Below are 20502 nucleotides of genomic sequence, written 5' to 3'. Positions count from 1 at the left end.
TGAAATGTATTTCTTTTTTTTTTTTTTTTTTTTTTTTTTTTTTTGTTTGTTTGTTTGTTGTGTGCAGTGCTTGGTATGTAATTGTTGATATATGTGTGTGTGTGCATGCACATGTATGTTCATATGCAGAATGATGTAGAAGAGATAAGCAAGCACATTCTCAACATTAACCTTACACTAATGATAACTTTTAAAACTGTATCAATTTTTTTCTGTTTAAAAAAAAATCACAAGAAGATTAGAAACACATAAAATTAAATAAATAGACACTTCTTTAAATAGTACATACCATCTGAATATTCTCTAATTTATAATCATAAAGGAAGCAAGATATGTCAAAAAAGTGTTTATATATGTCATGCCACAGTTTTTGATATTTGGATCATCCATTTCATCAAAGCATTACTGTGGTCACAAATCACACAGATATGATTATTACCTATAAACAAAAAGCAGATACAACACATAAATTATGATTCAGAATGTTTTGTCATTGTGAGTGTGAAAAGGAGGTACTCTAAAAAATACACATTTTGTATATAAATCTGCTATGTTCGAAGGAAAATAATGTTTTTTTTACTGTAAAGATGTTTTGCAAACCATCCATCTAGACTTAAAGAATCAGTTTTAATAGCATAAAAGGAGTACAAAGTGGACTCAAAAATTTTTTGTAATTGATTACAACAATTAAATGTCTGGATACAGATAAACCATACATATAATCAAATTCTAAAAACTTTAAGATAATATTCATTATATAAAAAGAGGTTAATTATGCAAACAATAGTCAAGATATGGTCTTCATTGAACAATTTTAACTAAACAAAACTCATAAACCAATGAATTTTTAAAATGATAAAGTAACAGAGCAAAATAGAAATTAAATTACATTATAAACAGTATAAATATTTGTGGTATCAAAAACTAAATGATAGTATAAAAGCAGTGCAACATGAGGGATCTGGCAACCAATGTAGTACACCACCATTGCAGACTTGGCAGGTCTTCTGATCCCTAAGAGCATAATAACAACTGCTTCCAGGTCTTAACAGTAATCACAAATCCTTCATCTTTCCTAATCCCTCTCCGCATTCCCCCAGCCCCCAAAACTGCATGGAATCATCTTGAGGTGAAAGCACTGTACCTCTCAAACTCAGAAGCAAATCCTGGCAGTAAAAATGCTTAACCTGTCAATAGTTATGCAGTTTCATTTTATGAAAGCTGAATTCATTGGGAATTTCTTATATTTTTGTTACATTCAATGAAACATTCTGTGGAAACAGCAGTCATAATCACTGTTATGACCCATCAGTAATGAACTAGCTTTTACAGACTGCTGAAGACATTCAATGTCAAACCAGACATCACATTGTTTTTCCTTCTGACATCAAGTAATGAACTTTTTGTTATGAAAATACACTTGAATGACCATTTCTGGTGGCAAGAAAGGGAGATAATTTTACCGGTGATGAAAGCATGAAAGCTAGGTGTACCAACTGCTGAATATTTTGGTTGGAAACTGATGATTTTTTTTTTTTTAAAGTTGACCCATACGTGATAGGTTGGAGGGGAAAGGAAAGTAAAGAAAAAGTACTCATTAGACTTTTCACTTAGTGTATAAGTAGAAGCATCATGACAAGTTTTACTACAATAATATGCAAAAAATTTGAAATTGCTTCTTAATCTTTCCAAAGTGTACATCCTGATATGGATGAAAATTATTATAACCAAAACATGCAACAATTTTCTAAAGTTTTATGTGACCATCATCATAGTACCTTAAAATTACATTGTTGAATAAAAACACTATTTAGCTTGTGAAGAAGAGGCACAGTCTTTGCTGGCCACTTTTTAAATATGTTTATTGTTTACATCCCACTTAAGCTGGCAATGAAAAACAGTGCCTAAGGTACAATCTCAGCAGATTTGTCATGTATTATGCTGGAAACAACAGCACCATCTTTAATTTTTCTGAAGTTTATTATCATCTCTTTTGTCTTACATTTAATTTCAGAAAGTTCTCATCACACCAGTGTACAAAATTTGATAATGCATGGCCATGATCTTGCTTATGTCCCTGCAACAAGGTTACCAGTGTGGTATCATCTAAGAATTTATTAATATAGCAATTCTCTTCATTACTTCTACTGCTGTCTGTGTACATGATATACAACAGCCAATAATGTACAATAGTCAACCTATTTTTCTATATGGCTACAATGTCTGTTTGAAAATGATTTTTACATCATCTGAATATAAGCTGGAGAAAAAGTCTTTAATCTCAAACAATTGTATGAAGGTAAAAAGTACTTTTTTCCATACCAAAATTTTTCCTTTTCCCATATTGGAAAATTATATTAATGTAATGGCATTTTTTTCATAGCTGCCTGCTGAGTGCAAACTGACAGTACAGATGCTGTGGCAAATTAATTGAGTAAATAAAATTTATGTGATAAAACCAACATTTCTGTTAACAATGATGATGGGGTAAAAGTAGTGCAATTTCTAGTGTATGCTAATAAAGTTTTCGGTACTTTTAAAAAAAAAACTTTGTTCACAGATAACATAAGAGATTAAATCTGAGTGAATTCCAAACGCAGCCTATAGGAAAGCACACCCTCCATAAGTTTGAGCATGAGGTCTTTTGCATTTTTGTTGGATCAACTTTGCCTTTGGCATCCATTGTTGGATTGATTATATCTGTTCTCAGTGGTGATTATCTGTGTTGCTTTTTGATTGTTGGTTTCGCCAAACTGTGGCACCTACTATCCTGGGGTGGGACATTCTTCTCTGTGTTGTTGTTTGATCTCCTTTGGAGTCCACTGTCGTAAACTGTCCAATTATATGGTGAAGGCTGTGGCTTAGGCAATAAAGACTTATTTGTGACAATATTTTTCCTTGGGTTTTTGGACCAATGTTTGTGTGCTGTTCAATAGACATCTTCATTTGGGTCATCCCTTGGTTACTGCAGTATTGAGCTCACCCTTAGTATAAAAGTCATATTACCTTTCAGCTACTTTCAGATGCAGAACACTTTATTGGCTTGTCCACCTTTTTTTCAGCGTGGTTGGCTACATTAACAGGACACGCAGTGAGTTCTTTCTCTTATTTTTGTGCAGAAGTTCAAGCCTGCCTTTGATGGTGGGGCAGTGTGTTTTATTATCCTCCGTTTTGGGATATATAGTATGCAGTGATCAGATGAGAAAGGGAGATTAAAATTCATGAAAATCCTGACAAGCATTAAATAACAGTAAAGTAAATTTCAGATGATTGCAATCAGTACCAAGTGCTTCAAGAAATTGCTCCAAATCTTCTTTGTGGTGCACGACAAATGAATATGAATCTAAATGGAACATGGTCATTACCTAGGTGAGCCATCAAGAAACCCCCATCCCTAATATGGTAACATTGAATCAGCACAGGACTCTCACCCATCAAGGTACCCTGGAAGGTGGTTGATGCCAAGGCACACACAAAACACTGGCTGGAAACATGAACATGAAGAAATGAACCGGCTATACTTTGCAAGATTTGCTTGCTGCTGTTCAAGATAAGCCTAAGTTGCAAGCCTTGTCAATCACGGCATCTATCCAGTTCACCCTGACAACCAGTATGGGTAGATTATATTCCATATTGCTAGTATAGTTTAAGGGATGAATGAATTTAATGAATCAGTGGCTCCATGACTAGACAGTATGAAGACCATGTGGTTTGTGTAACTGTACATTTTTCTTTAAAGACCATTGGATACACCTAATTATTTTGAATTTTCAAATTGCTATGTCATGATCGACTTGGATAGAAAAGGTTGATCTATGCAAATTTCAAAATTTAATTATATTTAAAATGTTCTGCACTCCTTCTTCAAAGCTGTACTTTTACTAATCCCTGGAGGAGCAAACAAGTATAGGTCACCTGATCCAGATTCCCTTGCATTGCTTTTCTCTTTGAAACCAGATCTGCTGTACAAGCAAGGGTTTCCAGCAGAAAGTATTTGCTCTTGCACATCTTTGCAAATTATAACCAGTCAGAGGTTTTGTTGCCCAGCAAAGTTGGCGAAGAAAGTGTCCTTGGTACAACAGGATTCTCCATCGCATGTTGGTATTCTGCGTCACGCCTGTGTCCATTTATTCTGGTCTCACTTTTTCCACGTTTCATTGGTAAAGTTTTAGTTGGTGCATCTCTGTCACTCATTCTGCTGTTTACAGTGTTGTGCTTAATAGAGCTGTCATCCTTTGGAAGTCCCCACCGTTTATGAGAAAGATTTTTTTTTTCTTCATCTTGCTTTTGGGATGCAGCATCGGCATTTCTTGTTTGTCTCTTTTCAAATTCATTTGCTTCACCAGCAGATAGTTGGCCATGATTGTCATGACGAGTTTTCCTAAACATCTCATCAGCACAATTACTGTGATCTTCCCTAACTGTAATGTCCCCTCGTCCTGACTGAGGTGGCTTGGGAAAAGTACGAGAAGAGTGAATTTGTGGATTTGTGTTCTTATTATACACTATTCTATATGGATATGATGGACCATATGGAGGCCTTTGCCTTCCAGATACGTAAGGAAGTGTGAAGTAGCCATCAGTTTCTTGACGATATGTTGACAGTTCCCTTGGTAAGCGTTGGTAAGATGTAGCAAGAGTGTTCATCCTCTCTGAGGGTTGCTTGTGGTCTGTATGGTGATAAGCTTCATTGTACTGGCCATGCCTTACCATTGGAGGGGCTATTGGATGAGTCTGTTGTACTGGCCATTGGCCTTGAAAGGGAGACTGAACCATTAACATCTTTGAAGGTGATTGGGATAGTGAATCATATCTTACATTAGGGATATAGTAGTGACTATCTTTTCTGTACTCTTTTCGTTTCTGCAGCCTGTCAATCCCTCCATTAGTATGGTATGTGGGCCTTGATAGCGGAGGAGTTTTCCAGTAAGGAGATAAACTTTCTTTGTGATGAGCAAGATCAGTAGGCTTTTTAGGAAAGTCCATACGCTGAGAGACAATCCAGCCATTGATAAGATCTTGCTTTGGAAGAATGTCTGTATGCTTGGATCTGTACGCAGTATTAACTCTTCCTAGTTGCTTCTGTTGTTTTTCATGCTTCTCTTGTTTTATTCTGTCAAAGTTTTTTCTAGACCTGTGTCTTTGCTGCCTACGGCAGTAATGGCAGAGAAGACTGCCAACGAGTCCACTGATGATTGCAAAACCACCTATGGAACCAAATACTATTAGGTACAGCATTTTAGTGTTGCATTCAAACTGATCTACTGAGAAATGAGTTACCAGTTTGTTTTCATGCTTAACTGGAGTTTTGCAGGTATTTGTAATGTTCAAATCAAATCGCTGCTTAACTTTTACTTTTGTTGTCTTCAACCATTCTTGTAAGGAGAGTAGGTCACAGCCACAGTCAAAAGGGTTCCCAGAGATATCAAGTTCAGTTAAATTTTCTAAACTGTCAAAAAGCTCAGCTGGCATGACCTTGATATCATTTAGCTTTAAAGACAGTGAGGTCAGACTAAACAGTCCTTGAAAGGATGTGGCATTGATGAGACTTATTTTGTTCTGACCTAAGTCAAGTTCTTGTAAAGATTGAAGAGAATGAAAGAGGGGAGAGAAATCATGCATCTGCAAGATATTATTTGACACACGGAGGATCTTCAGGTTGCGCAGAAACTTAAAGGTCTGATCTTGAATAACCGAGAGATTGTTTAAGCTTAGATCAAGAATATTCAAGCGATCCATTCCATAGAAGGTCTGTTGATCCAAATCCTTCAGGTAGTTGTTGTGTAAATACAACTGAAATGAAACAGTTATTTATTCTTAGTTGTTTGTGTGTTGCAACTGAAAAAGATAATTGATAAGTAGGTATGAAGGTTAAAAAAGGTAATAGATCAGTGTTGCCTTTTGCTTCTTGTTTAAATGTTTTCTAAAAATTCATAAAAATTAGAGTTAGATGGTAGACTTGATTTTGTTATTTTATATATATATAAATATATGTGTGTGTCCTGTTTTACGTAACATAGAAGTAAAACCTTGGTAACTTAGGTAAACATAGAAGTGCTACCTGGTTGTCATTACTTGATGGTCAGTACCATTGATGAGAACATGCATATTGGGATGATGTTTTCAAAGTCACCAAAGATCCAGAAAAAAGTATCAATATTGTCTTTTTTCCACCACACACATTATCTGATGGAACCTGTATTGGCAGGCAAAACTTCTTGTTTTTCTTTTTTATTATCAGAAAACCCGCAGTTTTCCTAACTAACAAATATGTATTATTTAAATGCTATATACACAATTTACATTAAGTTATATTTTTCTGTCAAACACGTTATCCTAAATGCAGCAAGTGTAAGCATTGTTTTTTTGAAATTTCATCCCCTCAATCACAATTTAGAATAAATGTAAATTTGCTTTAATTTACAAAATCTTTGCAATTATCCTTTATGACAAAGTAATTTTTAGTTGCCAAAGGTCATCCATTAATTGTGAACATTAGTTCACAATATTTGCCTCTGGATTTCCTGCCTGAACCACTCGAAGTCAACAATTTTTCCAGAGAGCTGGCCAGTGCAGTTTTTTTCTAAACGCCTTGTCAAGTTCATTGTAGAACTTGAGTTTACTGATCTTTTTTTTCATTAATTTGCACAGATGTATTGACTACTTTTTATCAGACATACCAAACTGGGGATTAGCAACCATAATCCTGCATGATATCTGAGCTACAGCATGATGTGAGGTCAGCAGACTGGATGTAGTTTCAATAACTAAGTATAACTTTCTTTACACCCAACAGTCAGTACAAGTGATTAAGTGTGAAGGTGCATGAGATGTATTTGCTGGCTGCATGCTTAACTTTTTTTTTTTTAACTGACGACCTTGCCTTTCTCTAAATTTTTAGGCTGGATCAGAGGTGGAAGGTTTAGGTGCATTGCTGTACAAGTTCTTGACTGTTAGGTGTTAGCAATATTTTTTAATGTATATGTGTTTAGGGGTGGAGGTTAAATTCTTACCTCAGTTGTCGAAGTCAGACTGTAGAACTCTGTTTTAGTCAATCTGTTGCTTGACAAATCAATTATCTTCGGTGAGTGTGGAAGAAAAGCACGATGGTCAACATCAGTGAGCTGGTTGTGACTGAAATTAGCTGAAATTACTCCATTTGCCTCAGTGAAGAGAAATGGGCCAATTGTTTGAATGTTGTTTTTTCTTGCATCAAAGAACCTGTGAAACATAATAAAATAATTCCCCATGGAGAGTATAAGGTTGAAATTGGTCTTTGGAGTGAGGAAGAGTAAATCAAAGTCAACAAAAATGAATGTGGTCAGATGTGGCTGTATCAGTTTCTCTGTCACTTTTCTGTACAATTTTGTATTCTTTAGTGCTCAAATCTTTTTGATTGTAAGATTTTTGCATTGCTTGTGTTTCTCTGTGTGAGTGTGTAAGAGAGATGTTAAATAGCTGACATATGGCTTATGTACACAAACCTGAGACTTTGCATATTTGGCATTGAAGAAAGACTGGTCAAGTTATTTGATGCAAAACTCAAAACCACAAGATGCTGTGTATTGCCTGGCAACACAGATGCCTGCAGCCTGTTAAAGCTGAGATCTAGAATCCTCAACTTCTGTAAAGAAGAAAGGTCCACATCAGCTGGATCTGAGAGAAAGTTGTGGGAAAGGTCTAATATTTCCAGGCGCTGCAGCCCATTAATATGGGTTCCTTTAAATGACATTAGCCTGCAAAGAAAGTAATGAGCAGGCATCATATATGTTATTAAGAAAGTAAATAAAAATTGCAGTTACAAATAATGATGACAAGAAATAATGTATTCATTGGCTGTTTTGAAATAGAAATATATCTTCTTGCATGAAACATGAAAATTAGTGGCAGCCACTTTGCATTTTGTCTTAGTTGTATATGGCAACATATGAAAATACCTCAAAGAATAATTGAGCTAATTCTGTAAGTTGTGCATTGATTATTGAGGTTGTTTGCTTTTTATAATGTAGTGGAAACTTTGATACTACTGGAACTTGGATGGAGCCAGTAAATGGCTGCAGCCATACTTTGTGCACTTATCAGTGAAGCAGACACTCAAAGTAACTGCTGTGGAGGATAAAAGTTAGGGTTCGCTAGTGTTTTGGTCTTGAGTGTATCTCTACAAGAATACACTATGTTTATAATTATGAATACAATTATGCACACCAGTTTAATCTCTCTGTTGTGCTGTAGAGATTGTTGTAGATGTATACATTTATGCCATTGGTTTTGGCATTATTGTCTTACCGGCAGTGGGAAATACTGAGGTCCACCAAGTTAGTCATATCTCCAAGACCTTCATCCATCTGCTGCAGAAGATTGTGGCTAAGATTTAGATATTCCAGACTGCGAATGTTGCCAAAAGTTCCTGCGGGTATGCTTGTGATTAAGTTTTTTGATAGATCTAGTTTAAGAAGAGCCATGAGGGTGACAGTAGAAAATAGGGCTGGATCAGATACAGACATGTTGGAAAGATTTATGGACTGTAAGCCTGAGTTTTCAAGCTCTTTCAAAAGGTCAGTAATTTGTTGGAAAGGAAGTTGATCATTCCCAGCAAGACTGAGATGAGTAAGACCAGGAATATCTTGAAAAGCAGTTGATGCGATGTTTTCTATCTGACAATAAGAAATGTCCAGGGATCTGTGCACCAATGGTTCCCAGTTCTTAGCCATCTCAAAGGCATCGCTAGACACATTGTAGAAACGGTTGTGAGAGAAGTCAAGAATGTGCAAACGAGTAAGAGGCTGGAAGCGAAGACCCAGTTTCAGCTGTGTGATCTGATTGTGAGAGATATTCAGCACCTGTTTTGAATATAATGTACATATTAGTCATACATAAATAGATGACAGCAGGCATTTGAGTCTTAGTGGTAAAGGTGAATTGCTGAATATGCAGTTTTCTTCTAAAAATGTACTTTTGCATTGTTCATCCCATGTTCCATTTGATTTTACTCTGCTAGCAACCAGAAAATTTTGTTTCCTCTTTTATTCAGTCACTTTACATAAACTGAACTTGACCAAGCATTTTCCACTAGCCAATGAAGCAATTTTTATTTTTTTGTTATTCATACATATATTGTACATTTTTAATCATTTGTCATACTTTTTTTTTTCTGGAGGTGGGTTCCACCTGTTAAACCATTAAGCATCGGAGAAACTTAAACTTTCAAAGTTAACATTCAAAATAAATTAATTGGGTTGTTGTCTCCCTGATAAATAAAGAGACTGTACCTTTCAGCAATATATTCATAGAATAAAGGTAGATATTAGGAATTAATATTTTACCTGAAGAGCTGGAATACCGTGCAGTAACAAATCAGGCAAATGTTCAAATTCATTGTGACTTAGATCCAAACTTTCAAGCTGGTCATTGTCTGCGAAAAGACCGGAAGGAAGACTTTTTAGGTTGTTTCCATGAAGATTCACATGACGAAGATGCAGTAACCCTGCAAATGTGCATAGCAACAGGCGTGAGAGCATGTTTCCTGAAAGATCAATCTCTTGTAGCTCTGTCAAGGATCCAAAGGATCCATTGATCATTGGGCCAAGTAAGTTTCCTGAAAGGTCCAGCTTTATAATCTGGCTGGATAGTGGGGGTAGACGAAAAAGTCCATGACCAGAGCAGTCCACAGAGCGGTTGATATTCATGCACCAACAATTTCCCTGGCACAGAGAGGGGCTTATGGATGTTTCTGCATGAAGTGACACTGTTAAAAGGAAAAATATAATATAATATGCCAAGAATGTTACAAGGCAAGAACTAATTTTTGTCATTTTGTCTGTGCCACTTTGTGTGACTGACATTTGGATGTTCTTGAAAAACATTTGCCTCATTTTTCACCTATTAGTCTCTGTGTCCACTATAGAGAGGCAAGAAACGAATACAAAGGAAGTTAAACTGTGGATCTCTCAAAATATCCACTATTTGGAGAGGCAGAAGTCACAACCATGAATAGAGCATGCTCCTGAAACAGAAAAAGAAACAGGGTATTCTTGCAGTGGAAAAGTTTGGTTAATAATGAACTGGTTTATTCAAGTATAAGAATTAAGAGAAAAGTAAAAGATCATGGTGTTTGTAATACATTTACTCTGAGGCAGCATAGAAGAGTCTCAATGAAGACTGAGCAGCATAACAAGAACAAATGTCAAATTTGGTTTTTCGTTTTGTTTTGTTTGGGTTAACAAATAATCTAAAACAGCATCATAAGAGAAAATATTTGCACATTCATCATGCATGAACATATTTAAACACATGAATTTATATAAACACACATATAATTATGCACATGAAAGTTTACAAGTGCTTTGTTTAACTTACCCTAGAAAGTGAAACAAGCCTAATGGGCATTCAATAGTATTCTGTCCTACGGTATTTTCCGGCAGGATATCTCTGGTGTAGACACCTCCTCTGGCATGAAGAAAATCAAAACATAAGAGTGAGTGGGTATTTTAGTGGGGCAATTAGCCACACAATGTTTGCAGATACCAGAGTGGTATTAAGTGTGAAAATGGATAGGGATAGAAGGAAAGGTCAAAGATTGAATGTCGCAGAACATGATAGCTTATCTGGTTTTTTCCAGCTTTCTGCATCTTTCCCAAGGCTCTCTTTCACCCAGCCCCCCCTCCCCATCATTTGCAGACTTGATGCAAAGAAGCATCCTCTTTTGTTAAGTGTGTGTGAGCACTCGTGAACATGTGTGTTTAGAAATAAGTCTTTTCTGGTCTACACCAACCAGTCTCTCAAAGTCTTTAGAGGTGGTGGGTGATGGATGTAGACTACATTTAATGGTTTAACATGACCACAGCTGTTCTCCATTCTGGGATGCTGTAAATCTCTGGCTAGTCTTTTTATCACCATTTGGTTCTACTGATGGTTTCTGTGAAGTCTGTTACCTTCGCACATTATTGATATTTTATGATTGTCTGCTGCATGATTTGATATGTTATGGTATTTTAAGTGCATGAGCGTACTATGGCACAGATTTGATGAAAAAACATATGAAGGAATAACAATCTGAGATACTGTTTAATGGCATTATAAAGAGCCTATAAACTTGACCAACTTAGCAATAGCCTAAACCCTTCTCTGCTTATTTCTACATATCAGTCTATATAAAATGACATTCACGTTATTTATCAGTGATGTAGGTAATTATAGAAATACTTACTAGCTTCTCACTCTGTGGTCCATGTAGAGTTATGCTAGTCTATCAGAAGAGTAATTGCACACACCAAGAGAAAGAGAATGGGTCACTTTGCAGTTTTGCCATTTAATGTTGTGATGTCCCAATCAAAGGTACCTATAAGTGAGACTAGTATTTATCACTTTGTTAATTACATGGATATCGAGGCTGTGGCTGTGATATTGATAAAGAGGTCAGACTGAGTGTGACCAAGTAATGAAAAGGAAGTGCAAACATAGATAAGGCTTGTGCCTCGGCTGCTTATCTCTTTATTTTCTTCTCACATGGCAGACAATCCAGCAAGGGGCTTGACTCAAAGAAACAATGTAGAAATATAGATTAATGCCAGAGAGCAAGTTACATTGAGAAAATGGCTTTAACTGTGGTTGGATGCTTGACAAATAATGTGCACTTTTACAAACTTGACAACATTTACCCCATGTGCCCTAACTATTTCCAAAAGACTTGATTACCTCTGACTTCACTTACATTTTTTTATATACCATTAGATTTTAGTGCCTGGTGACCAACAACAGAGTGTTATTCCTTTAAATTTTGCATGCATTTTGTCTTTTAATACATAAATTTGGTTCAGTTTCTTACTTTGGTTCAGTCAGCTTAGTAACCAGGTGGGGAACAGATGTGAATGTTTGAAAGTTTTTGTAGTAATTAAATTAAGCTCAACAGACTAGGGGGGTTTTTAGTACTTCCATGCACAACATCTTATAACGAAAGAATTATTTGCATTTAAAAGCAAAACAAAAGGAATGACTGTAAGATTTTTGCATGAAGCAGCTAGTTTACACTCACGTGTGGGTAAATTATACAGTACAGCTTTCATTTTAGTGAGAACTGCATACACTTATATAAATCATCATTCAAAATATGTCATAATCAGGGAAATGTAGCTTAGAAACTGGTGGAACAAAGTCTTAATGAACTTTCAAGGCATTTTGAAAAAGAATGGTGATTTCAGTTTTTGAGTAAGATTTTGTTGCTTGTTTTGAACTAGCTTAATTTGCTGGCAAGTAAAAACCTCTTGAAACTCTGTGGCTAGCTATCACAACACTGACTCAATCCAGCATGCAAAATGCCTCACCTACTCCATTGGTATACCCTATCATGATAGAATCCAGAACCAGATGTTACAAAATTTTCATCTGATTCTGGGTCTTTCAAGTTCAAGCCTCTCAGTTTTAGGACATCAGCCAATCAGATTTGTACACCATTGTACTCTCAGCCTACCTGAGCCAGTTACATCACATCAGACAGGTTGAGGTATAGAAGTAGAAGAATATTTTTAACTGACCACTTCTTGCTGTTTCATCTGTCCTATACAGGACTGAGAACGGGTCACTCCAGACGTTATTTTATTATGTTTGCATTATGTTATATTTAATTTTAATTATCATGTTCAATTTTTATTTGGTTATTTCATTCTATTTAAACTTTGAGTTATGTCATTTAAGTCAATAATTTGCTTTTGGTGCTCTTTTCTGTACATTTAATATAGTTTAAAAAATAATAAACTTTTATCTCCAAAGTTGTTTCTTAAAAAATCAACTCAAATATTCACACATAGAACTAAGCCTTAATTGGCATGATAATTTGTGCATATTTATGAATTTAGCATTTTTGTTTTTTAACTTGGTACATTATATGGAGACCACATGTTACTGAAGTGCTTTATTGTTGTAATCAGAATCCACAACAGATTAAACAGTTGCTGTTGTCTAAAAGCTTCACACCTAGAGAAATTTTTGCAGCACAGCTACTTCCCATGCTTATCCAGTGACATCTTTCAATCTCCAGCACCTGGCTGCACTGTATAAATGTGTGTGTGTGTGGATAACATCACATAGATGTCTTGCCTCCATATTATGGATCTCATACTCTTTTGTCTGAGTGTTCAAAGGAGAAGTGACCACTGACCAATTGATGTTAGCTTTCTGTTAAATATTTTAAAGAATCCAGAAACACATTTTGTAACTTTTCAAATAACGAAGTTACCTGAAAGTTTCATGAAGAAGTCAAATCATTTGTTTTCTAAATAAGAAATACTACGAGGACTTAAAAAATTTATTAACGTTTATGAATATTGTTTTTCTTGTCACAGAACCTTTTAGCCACCAAAGTGAAAGCATTGACCAGTACTTCCAAATTATTTTCAAAACATCTGTTTGAAAAACATCACAAGAAGCTGGTAGCCATGTTGGAACTGGAAGAGGAAGACATTTTGTTTCTTAGTTTTGGTAACCAATATGAACCGGTGAGGAGTACACTGTAGTAGGCTGTAATTTTTCTAGTGTTTCCCCATATTTTTGTTTCTGTAGATAAATCTATCTATAGGAACGCAGCTGTTGTGAGATGTAGATACTTAAGAAATGCTAACATGGAAGAAACATCAAGTTCAGCAGTTAGTGCATGATCATCTGATGTTTTGAGAGTATAACATTCACATTTCCATGAAAGGATTAAAAAAAAAGTTAATTTTTATTTTCATCATGCCTTTCTCTTTTGTGTCAGCCCAGATATTTATACATTTCAAAACACTTTGCATCTGCAGTCTGCTAAAATGCATATAAAATACTAGAAGTTTAGCTGATTGCTCAGTATTAACATCCTCTTAGTGTGACTGTACACGTGGCCCCAGGTTTCCTGTAACTGTGTTACCAAAGTCTTTTATGATGGAGGTAATAATGACCACTAGCTGAAGTCCATTTAATGAGAAAATATCTTATTACATCTATAAATGCCATTGTGCAGAAGATGTGTTCAAAAATCTGTACAAAATAATGTTAAAATGTCTCACTAATGCAGTCTAAGCCTTACTCACATCCTGAACATATACTTTCATTGTTTTTTCAACACTCACTTTGAGTTTACTGTTTCCTTGTTTCCTTTTTCTTACTGATTACTAATGTAAGCCCCAAATAATGCTAAACATTTATAATTTTGATGGTAACATACTTTAAAAATCTTTAAAGCAGCTTTTGCAGAGACCTGGAAATTGCAGGCCCCATTGAACTACAAAAATACGCCTTAAAGTACCACAGCATATAACCCAATTTGTTGATTTTGCTGCATTTTTATGTAGATGTTTTAATTTTTTTTCCAGCACATGGCTTTGGGAAAGGTCCGTCTGAAGTGTGCAGACAAAATGGAAGAGAAAGGTAATCACAGCTTCTTAGCAATATTGGTTTTTACTGGGTGTTTGGAGGCATAAAATGGATGCCACATGGCTGTTTCCTAGAGAAAATAAAAAGCAGTAGAAGGATTGGGCTTTGCGTTGTAGGTACTGTCTCCTAGACACAGCAAACCGCTCACATTCAGCATCTTAATGGCCACTAGGCTTTGGGATTCTTTTTTACCAGTTTTTTTTTTTTAAGTGGAAGCAGCAGGTACAGTAAAGTGACAGGTAATGATTGTACGTAGGTAGTAGGGCATGAATTAGATACTTGTATTTTGCATGTCAGCTGTATATTTGGTTATGCTGCTCCGTGTCAGGTTCACAGGCAGAAGTGTGTGAGGTCCCCAAGGACATTACTTTGAAATGAAATAAGGTGCTATTGTTGTTTAAATTCAGTAGTTGGACAGACCTCTAGTAACTGTGTATATTTAAGGATTGGAAGCAGGACTTGGAAGAATCATATGTTTGCATTATTGTGTGTACTAAAGAGAAGAACAAAATGAAGGAGAGAGAACTTTTCTTTTGGATATCAACCTATTCTAATCATTTTCTTTAGGTGTAACTCTGAGAAACAAAGAGAAGATGCATTTTCTCTGGATTCAAGACTTCCCTTTATTTCTTCCTCGTGAAGATGGCAGTAAGTAAATGCATATTGAGATCTTTCATTCATTGAAGTTAACATCTACATACACATGAAATATGACAAAGCATCGATGGGAGACTTTCTGTATGCAGGTTTTTACAAAGTTCTTAAATTTACAAAGTTCTTGTCCCCCAAAAAGTTTGGAAAAACAGGAAGCTGTTTTCTAGACCTTGAAAGTTTTGAAATTTTTACAGGGTAAAAGTTTTATAACTTTGAAAGGGCAGCTCAATGCACATTATCAGTTTCCTCTAATGATGCCAAGAGTCTTACCTTATGGGCCTTATTTTAAGCAATGCAATAAAAAAAAAATCCCTATAACCTCAGTTCATTGGCACACAACTTCATGTCTAACAATCAGCACTTGATTGCTTTTTTAAAGGGGTGAGCTTGCAATATTGTTAGAATTGGCCTGATTGGTAAGACTCGTGGCATCGCATTCCAGCAGAGTAACTCCTTTGTTCAAAGGCATTTTGTAATCCTAATTTTCTTCCCAACTAAAAAATAAAGTTAGTTCATGGTTTCTTTTAGAATTGAAAAAACACAAAGTATTGAACTAACAATTTCGGTGAATTCAATTTTTGAAAAAAAAAATGCAAACATCTGACAATGTGACCTTGTCATGAAGAGAGAATTTTTAAATCATTGAAGGATGTCCTGCACATCACAGATTGTACTGCTTCTGTGTTGTCACTTTGTGTGTCTATGTGACTGACAGCACAAAAAAAAAAAAATCAAATACTCCACTCTCTAATCCATTTTACTTTGAAGTTTTGTGAAAATTGTTATGACATACACATATTTTAATTATGTTTTTTATTTTGCCAGTGAACTGTCTTACATGACCTCTAGAGAATTAGGAACTGACAAAAACGGTTATTTTCCTACTTTTTTATAGGTATCACACCAAAGATACCCAAGCAGATCTTGCTGTCTGCCTTTTTTTTTTAAACCAAAGGTCTTTAAACTGAAACATAATGATAGATTCTGCAACTTGTTAAAAAAGATTATTTAGCCATTATGAAAATATAAGAAACCATAAATTCACAAAGCAAAATATTTACCTCTGTAATTAAAAGATAGATATGAATTATATTTTCCTGTTAGGCTTAACTATAGGCCATGAGCAGTTCATGCATCCTGGCTGCATGTCTTTTAGTGTAGCCAATCACTTTTGCTCCCACCAGTGGAAAGGTCTCAAGCAGTCAGCTGATGTTTAAGTGCTAATGTTGCAGGTGAAGGTTTAGAGTCAGCTCATCACCCATTCACAGCACCACACCCTGAAGACCAGGCTTTGCTTTACACCTGTCCCCACAAGGTATGTTATACTTTATTATAGCACATCACATTCAAAGAAATCTTTTGATTTGCTTGGTTTGTATCAAGGAGACTAAACCACTCAAATATTCATTAAATAAGCCACCTGCATTAACACATTCATACAGTGTAAGCACCTTAACAAAGTTAATAATTCACAATAATTTGTAAAGTTTACTTGCCTGTGAGTATGGGAGCTCAATCTGCTGTACACAAAAAACAAACTACAAGCAAACAGTCAACCATACAAGAAATATAAGCATCAGCAAACAGATGATACTATGACAAAACATGTACTAAATGCGTAGAGGAAGAGCTGAGGAGTGAGCAGAATGTTGCTCTTGATTATGCAAGACACAGGATGGAGAAATTGTTTTTAAGGCCAGATTCCTTCAAGTGTAGGAACAGTTCAAAGAGTAAGAAACAGAGAAATCCAAACACTGAGGCACAGATAGGAGGGCAGCACAAGCAGACCAAATGACAGACTCTTGTGGTAAGATGTCGTTAGTTCAGAGGGGTATGTTGGGGCAAGGTAATAAAGACAATGGTAGGACAGTGTTGCAATCTTGTAATCCATGTGGTGATCTTGTAGTCAGTGCAAGCTCAGACCTTCACCCAGTGAATCTCACAAAGGAGGGTTATATCATGGTCTACCTTTGGCCTATGGAAGACAGTACAAGTTGCATTATGTTGAACCCTTTAAAATTTCTCCAGTTTCAGTTAGGGAGATCATCAAATAAAGAGTTGCATTTATCCACTCAAGACAACACAATAGCAGACAAGAGTTTTTTGATGGCAGAAAATGACAAGATGTGACTGATCCTCCAAAGCTCAAGGAAGATAGATTTAAAAACTTTATTATGTGACATTCAAGAGATAATGATACATTTATGGTAACACCAAGATTTCAGATGGTCTGGGAGAGATGTTAATCCTAGAGAAAGTAAAGGTAGTTGTCATGAACTAGCCTGGTTCAAGGCCAGAAAAACAGGGCCAAAGCTAGTAATAAAACTTTAAAGAGGGGCAGCGGTCCCCCTGGATCAATACCAGACTTTGAGTTGGACAAAAGGGGTAAGAATATTTATCTCCCCTGGCATTAACTGAACCTGGGAATCATGGTCGCTTACGTAAGGGGGACCGTCACCATTGCTTGAGGGGTATGTCCATTAATCGGAATACCAGTATGCTTAGCCCAGGTTAACGTTTGTTTTCGTTGCCACCGACTGGACATTGGTGTTGAATGAGGGAGCCAGTCAGGTGTCAAGACAGTCGGAAGTTGATGCAGCCGACCGTGAGAAAGAGAGAAGGTAGATAAGGCCAGTATTCCAAGTATAGCACAGGGGGATGTGGTCACTTTAGTCAAAGGTCGATAGCATCAGGGCAAGTTATGTGTAGTTCAGAGGGGTCACGTAGTCTAATAGTATATAGGCTAGGACAGAGTTGTTGTAGTGGCCTTTCCCAATACACCAGCAGAGACTACCATCTCTGAGCGCCGTACCAGCTGTAGGCAGCAATTCTGAGGGAGGTTTGTTCTACGTAGCGTAGTATTACTTGCTGGTACTTGCAATCTGGGACTTTGGAGAGTGAGGAAGGGGTCTCCACCCTCGCAGACAACAAGAAGGGGATACACCATTGGACCAACAACATCATCTCTGCCACCCGTTGCCTGGGGCAACCGCCAGGGGTAGTGACTGCTGTGCCTATGTGTCCATGGGGTCTTCGTCATCTGGAGCCGGTGCCAGACCACTGTCGCCCGAGATCGCCACCACAGCTGTTGTCCATTGCCTGAGGCAACTGGAGGAGCAGCAGTGCCAGTGAGCTAGGGACAGTGCGTTGGAAGACTCACCTCCATGGTCGTCGCCATCGTTCGTAGCCTGGGGCAACGGTGTGTGACCTGTGGATCTCCATCAGTAGTGGCAGTAGTGTGTCAAAGCTATTCTCCGACTGCCCACTACTGGTTGTCGAGGGGCAGCCTGTCACAAGGACACTGCCATGTGTCCAAGACTGGGGAGGTGTACTCGTCCGGGGGAGTGTTCAGAGCCACAAAGCGCTGGGAGGAAAGTGTATTTTATTTTCTTGTCTAACCTTTACTGACCTGAGGTCAGATTGATTATTTAGAGATTCTTAGTGGGTTTCATGCATTCAACCTGTTTGTTGTTTTCTTATGATTATAATTTATTTGTAATACTGTCTTGTCGGTTGTGTTTGCACACGTGGGTGAAAGTGTTTACCAGTGCGTACGCGTGTGGACGTGCAAATAGGCGGTTGAGTGGGTGTGAGAGGGCCAAAGTCAAGTGAGCGAGCCAGGTGAAGTGTCCCCTTTCCCCTCGGGTGAGTTAGGCCCATCCTTCTCCCCGCCTTATTCGCCACAGTAGTAAAGGATGGCACATATTTCAGTTTGTTTGCAGAGACTGTAGGAAGGACCTCAGTTTTTCTTATCATTCATTTTTAGTTTGTTGATGGACATCGAAGCATTTACAGAGTCTGCTGTGTGCTGTGTAGTGATGCAGAATATTAGTATTATTATTTGTATAGTTTTGCTTAAATTTTTTTTTAATGGAAATACACATAAAACTCTTATTCACATTTTTATGGTAAAAAGGCACGAAGTCAGCATTATGACCTGGTTTTAAATGGCCAAGAAATTGGAGGAGGATCCATTCGTATCCACAGTGCCCAGCTACAACGTTACGTGCTTAACAACATTTTGAAGGTAATCATCTGGTATTGTTAGTCATTGGTATGCAATGAATTGCATCCAACCTTTTTTAACTCAAAGATTAATTAAAAGCAGAATGACAACAATGAAAATCCTATGTATTTCTAAAAGAGCGGTTTTTTTTTTGTTTAAAAGAAAGAAAGCCTAATCTATGTGCAGTTGCTATAGCTGCTTCCTATTATTTTGTATATGCATTTGAGTCATAAGCGTATTTCAAAGTGGGCAGCTATGAGGAAGCTAAATGGAATAGGCCACCTGCATTGTTTATATAATGATTTTATTAATATACCATCTGGAAGTCTTGTTTTTCATCATTTCAATAAATGTGACTCTCTCTCTCTGTCTCACCATGATATCAAATAAATAATGTTTTTTACACTGGCATCCATTCTGGCATCCAGTACAAACTGTCTGTGTTTTAATTTCTTTGCTGGCACCTGCCCTGATTATTTCTTTGAACTGCTCTTCCCATATGTCCCAGCTGCACAACTCCGCTCCTCGTCTGATGATCGTCTCCTTACTTTGTCACCAAAACAACAACATATGGCCAGAGGATTTTTATTGTGCAGCGAAACAATGAAACTCTCTCCCTTTCCATATCCGCCACCTACCCACTATTGAATCCTTTAAACGTGCACTGAAAACTCACCTCTTCCGTAAACATTACTCCTAACAACCTTTCCCATAATGTTAGTCTTTTGTCACACCCTTCCTTTTGTAATATCATGTTGCTCTCAGCTCTTGTTCTTGTTATTTGGTTCCTCTTTATGTTTTCTGTATTTGATTTTATTCTTCATTTAGTACGGTTGTTTGTTCTTTTATAGTTCACATGTTGTTTGTTTTCTGTCCCTCATATGCTGTCCATGTTTCATTCTTGTTCTTAAGTGCTAAGAGCATACTCCTTAGGAGTGTAAGCACTTTACAAATTTTGTATTTAGTATTATTATTATTAGATGCTATTATTATTGTTGCTTGCACAGTTTAAAACACAAAGCCTTGGACACCCTTTTAATAGCTGTCCATGTTGGCTGGGAGGCTTCATCGTTCCCTGGTCCATGCTCAGCTAGACTATGGCACCTTCATCAGTATCTTAGCTCAGAGTTCTATTTCAAAATTCTTGACCCTACTCACCATCATGGGATTTGCATGTCTCACCATCCAACCTTCAAACATTGCAGACCACTTTTAAAATATACCTTTTAACTGCTGCATGCACTTGAATCAGTGTATAGGCTGATTGAATGACAGAGGTGTTTGAGTTTACAACTTTTTAATTTACTGTGCTCATTGTATGCGCTGATGGGCATCTGAATTGAGAATACGCTAGTTCAATGCCTGATTATGCAGCAAACTTCCCCCAGTCAACCTAGCTAGCGGGAATGGGTACCTGACTCTATAAAGGCTTGGGAAAGGTA

The 20502-nt window shown here is 36.8% G+C and overlaps 2 protein-coding genes across 5 annotated transcripts in view; one reads left to right on the top strand and one right to left on the bottom strand.

Moving 5' to 3' along the window:
- LOC112575534 (aspartate--tRNA ligase, mitochondrial-like) overlaps positions 1–20502 on the top strand; it is a 41459-nt gene that overhangs the window by 18408 nt on the left and 2549 nt on the right. For all 4 annotated transcript variants that reach the window (XM_025257469.1, XM_025257468.1, XM_025257467.1 and 1 more), the window contains 5 exons: positions 13338–13490; positions 14340–14394; positions 14968–15048; positions 16287–16369; positions 18971–19081. In XM_025257469.1, the coding sequence (XP_025113254.1) occupies positions 13338–13490; positions 14340–14394; positions 14968–15048; positions 16287–16369; positions 18971–19081 (483 nt within the window). The remainder of the gene's footprint in view (positions 1–13337; positions 13491–14339; positions 14395–14967; positions 15049–16286; positions 16370–18970; positions 19082–20502) is intronic.
- On the bottom strand, positions 10–13033 carry LOC112575533 (toll-like receptor 8). The gene is made up of 7 exons (XM_025257466.1): positions 11207–13033; positions 10357–10446; positions 9324–10003; positions 8287–8840; positions 7485–7736; positions 7014–7221; positions 10–5793 (listed from the first exon to the last, which is right to left on the bottom strand). The coding sequence occupies exons 3-7, from the start codon at positions 9870–9872 to the stop codon at positions 4018–4020; spliced, it is 3339 nt and encodes a 1112-aa protein (XP_025113251.1). The 5' UTR covers positions 9873–10003; positions 10357–10446; positions 11207–13033; the 3' UTR covers positions 10–4017.

Source organism: Pomacea canaliculata, linkage group LG11 (genome assembly GCF_003073045.1).
Source record: "Pomacea canaliculata isolate SZHN2017 linkage group LG11, ASM307304v1, whole genome shotgun sequence".
Taxonomy (NCBI): Eukaryota; Metazoa; Mollusca; class Gastropoda; order Architaenioglossa; family Ampullariidae; genus Pomacea; species Pomacea canaliculata.
The sequence above is the reverse complement of the archived record's forward strand: the minus strand, read 5'-3'. Positions and strand labels throughout refer to the sequence as shown.

Coding starts and splice junctions, on each gene's coding strand:
- LOC112575533 (XM_025257466.1), bottom strand. CDS start 9,872: ATGAGGCAAATGTTTTTCAAGAACATCCAAATGTCAGTCACACAAAGT. Junction 8,841..9,323: donor ACGGTATTCCAGCTCTTCAG/GTAAAATATTAA, acceptor TATTCAAAACAG/GTGCTGAATATCTCTCACAA. Junction 7,222..7,484: donor CCAAATATGCAAAGTCTCAG/GTTTGTGTACAT, acceptor TATGTTTCACAG/GTTCTTTGATGCAAGAAAAA.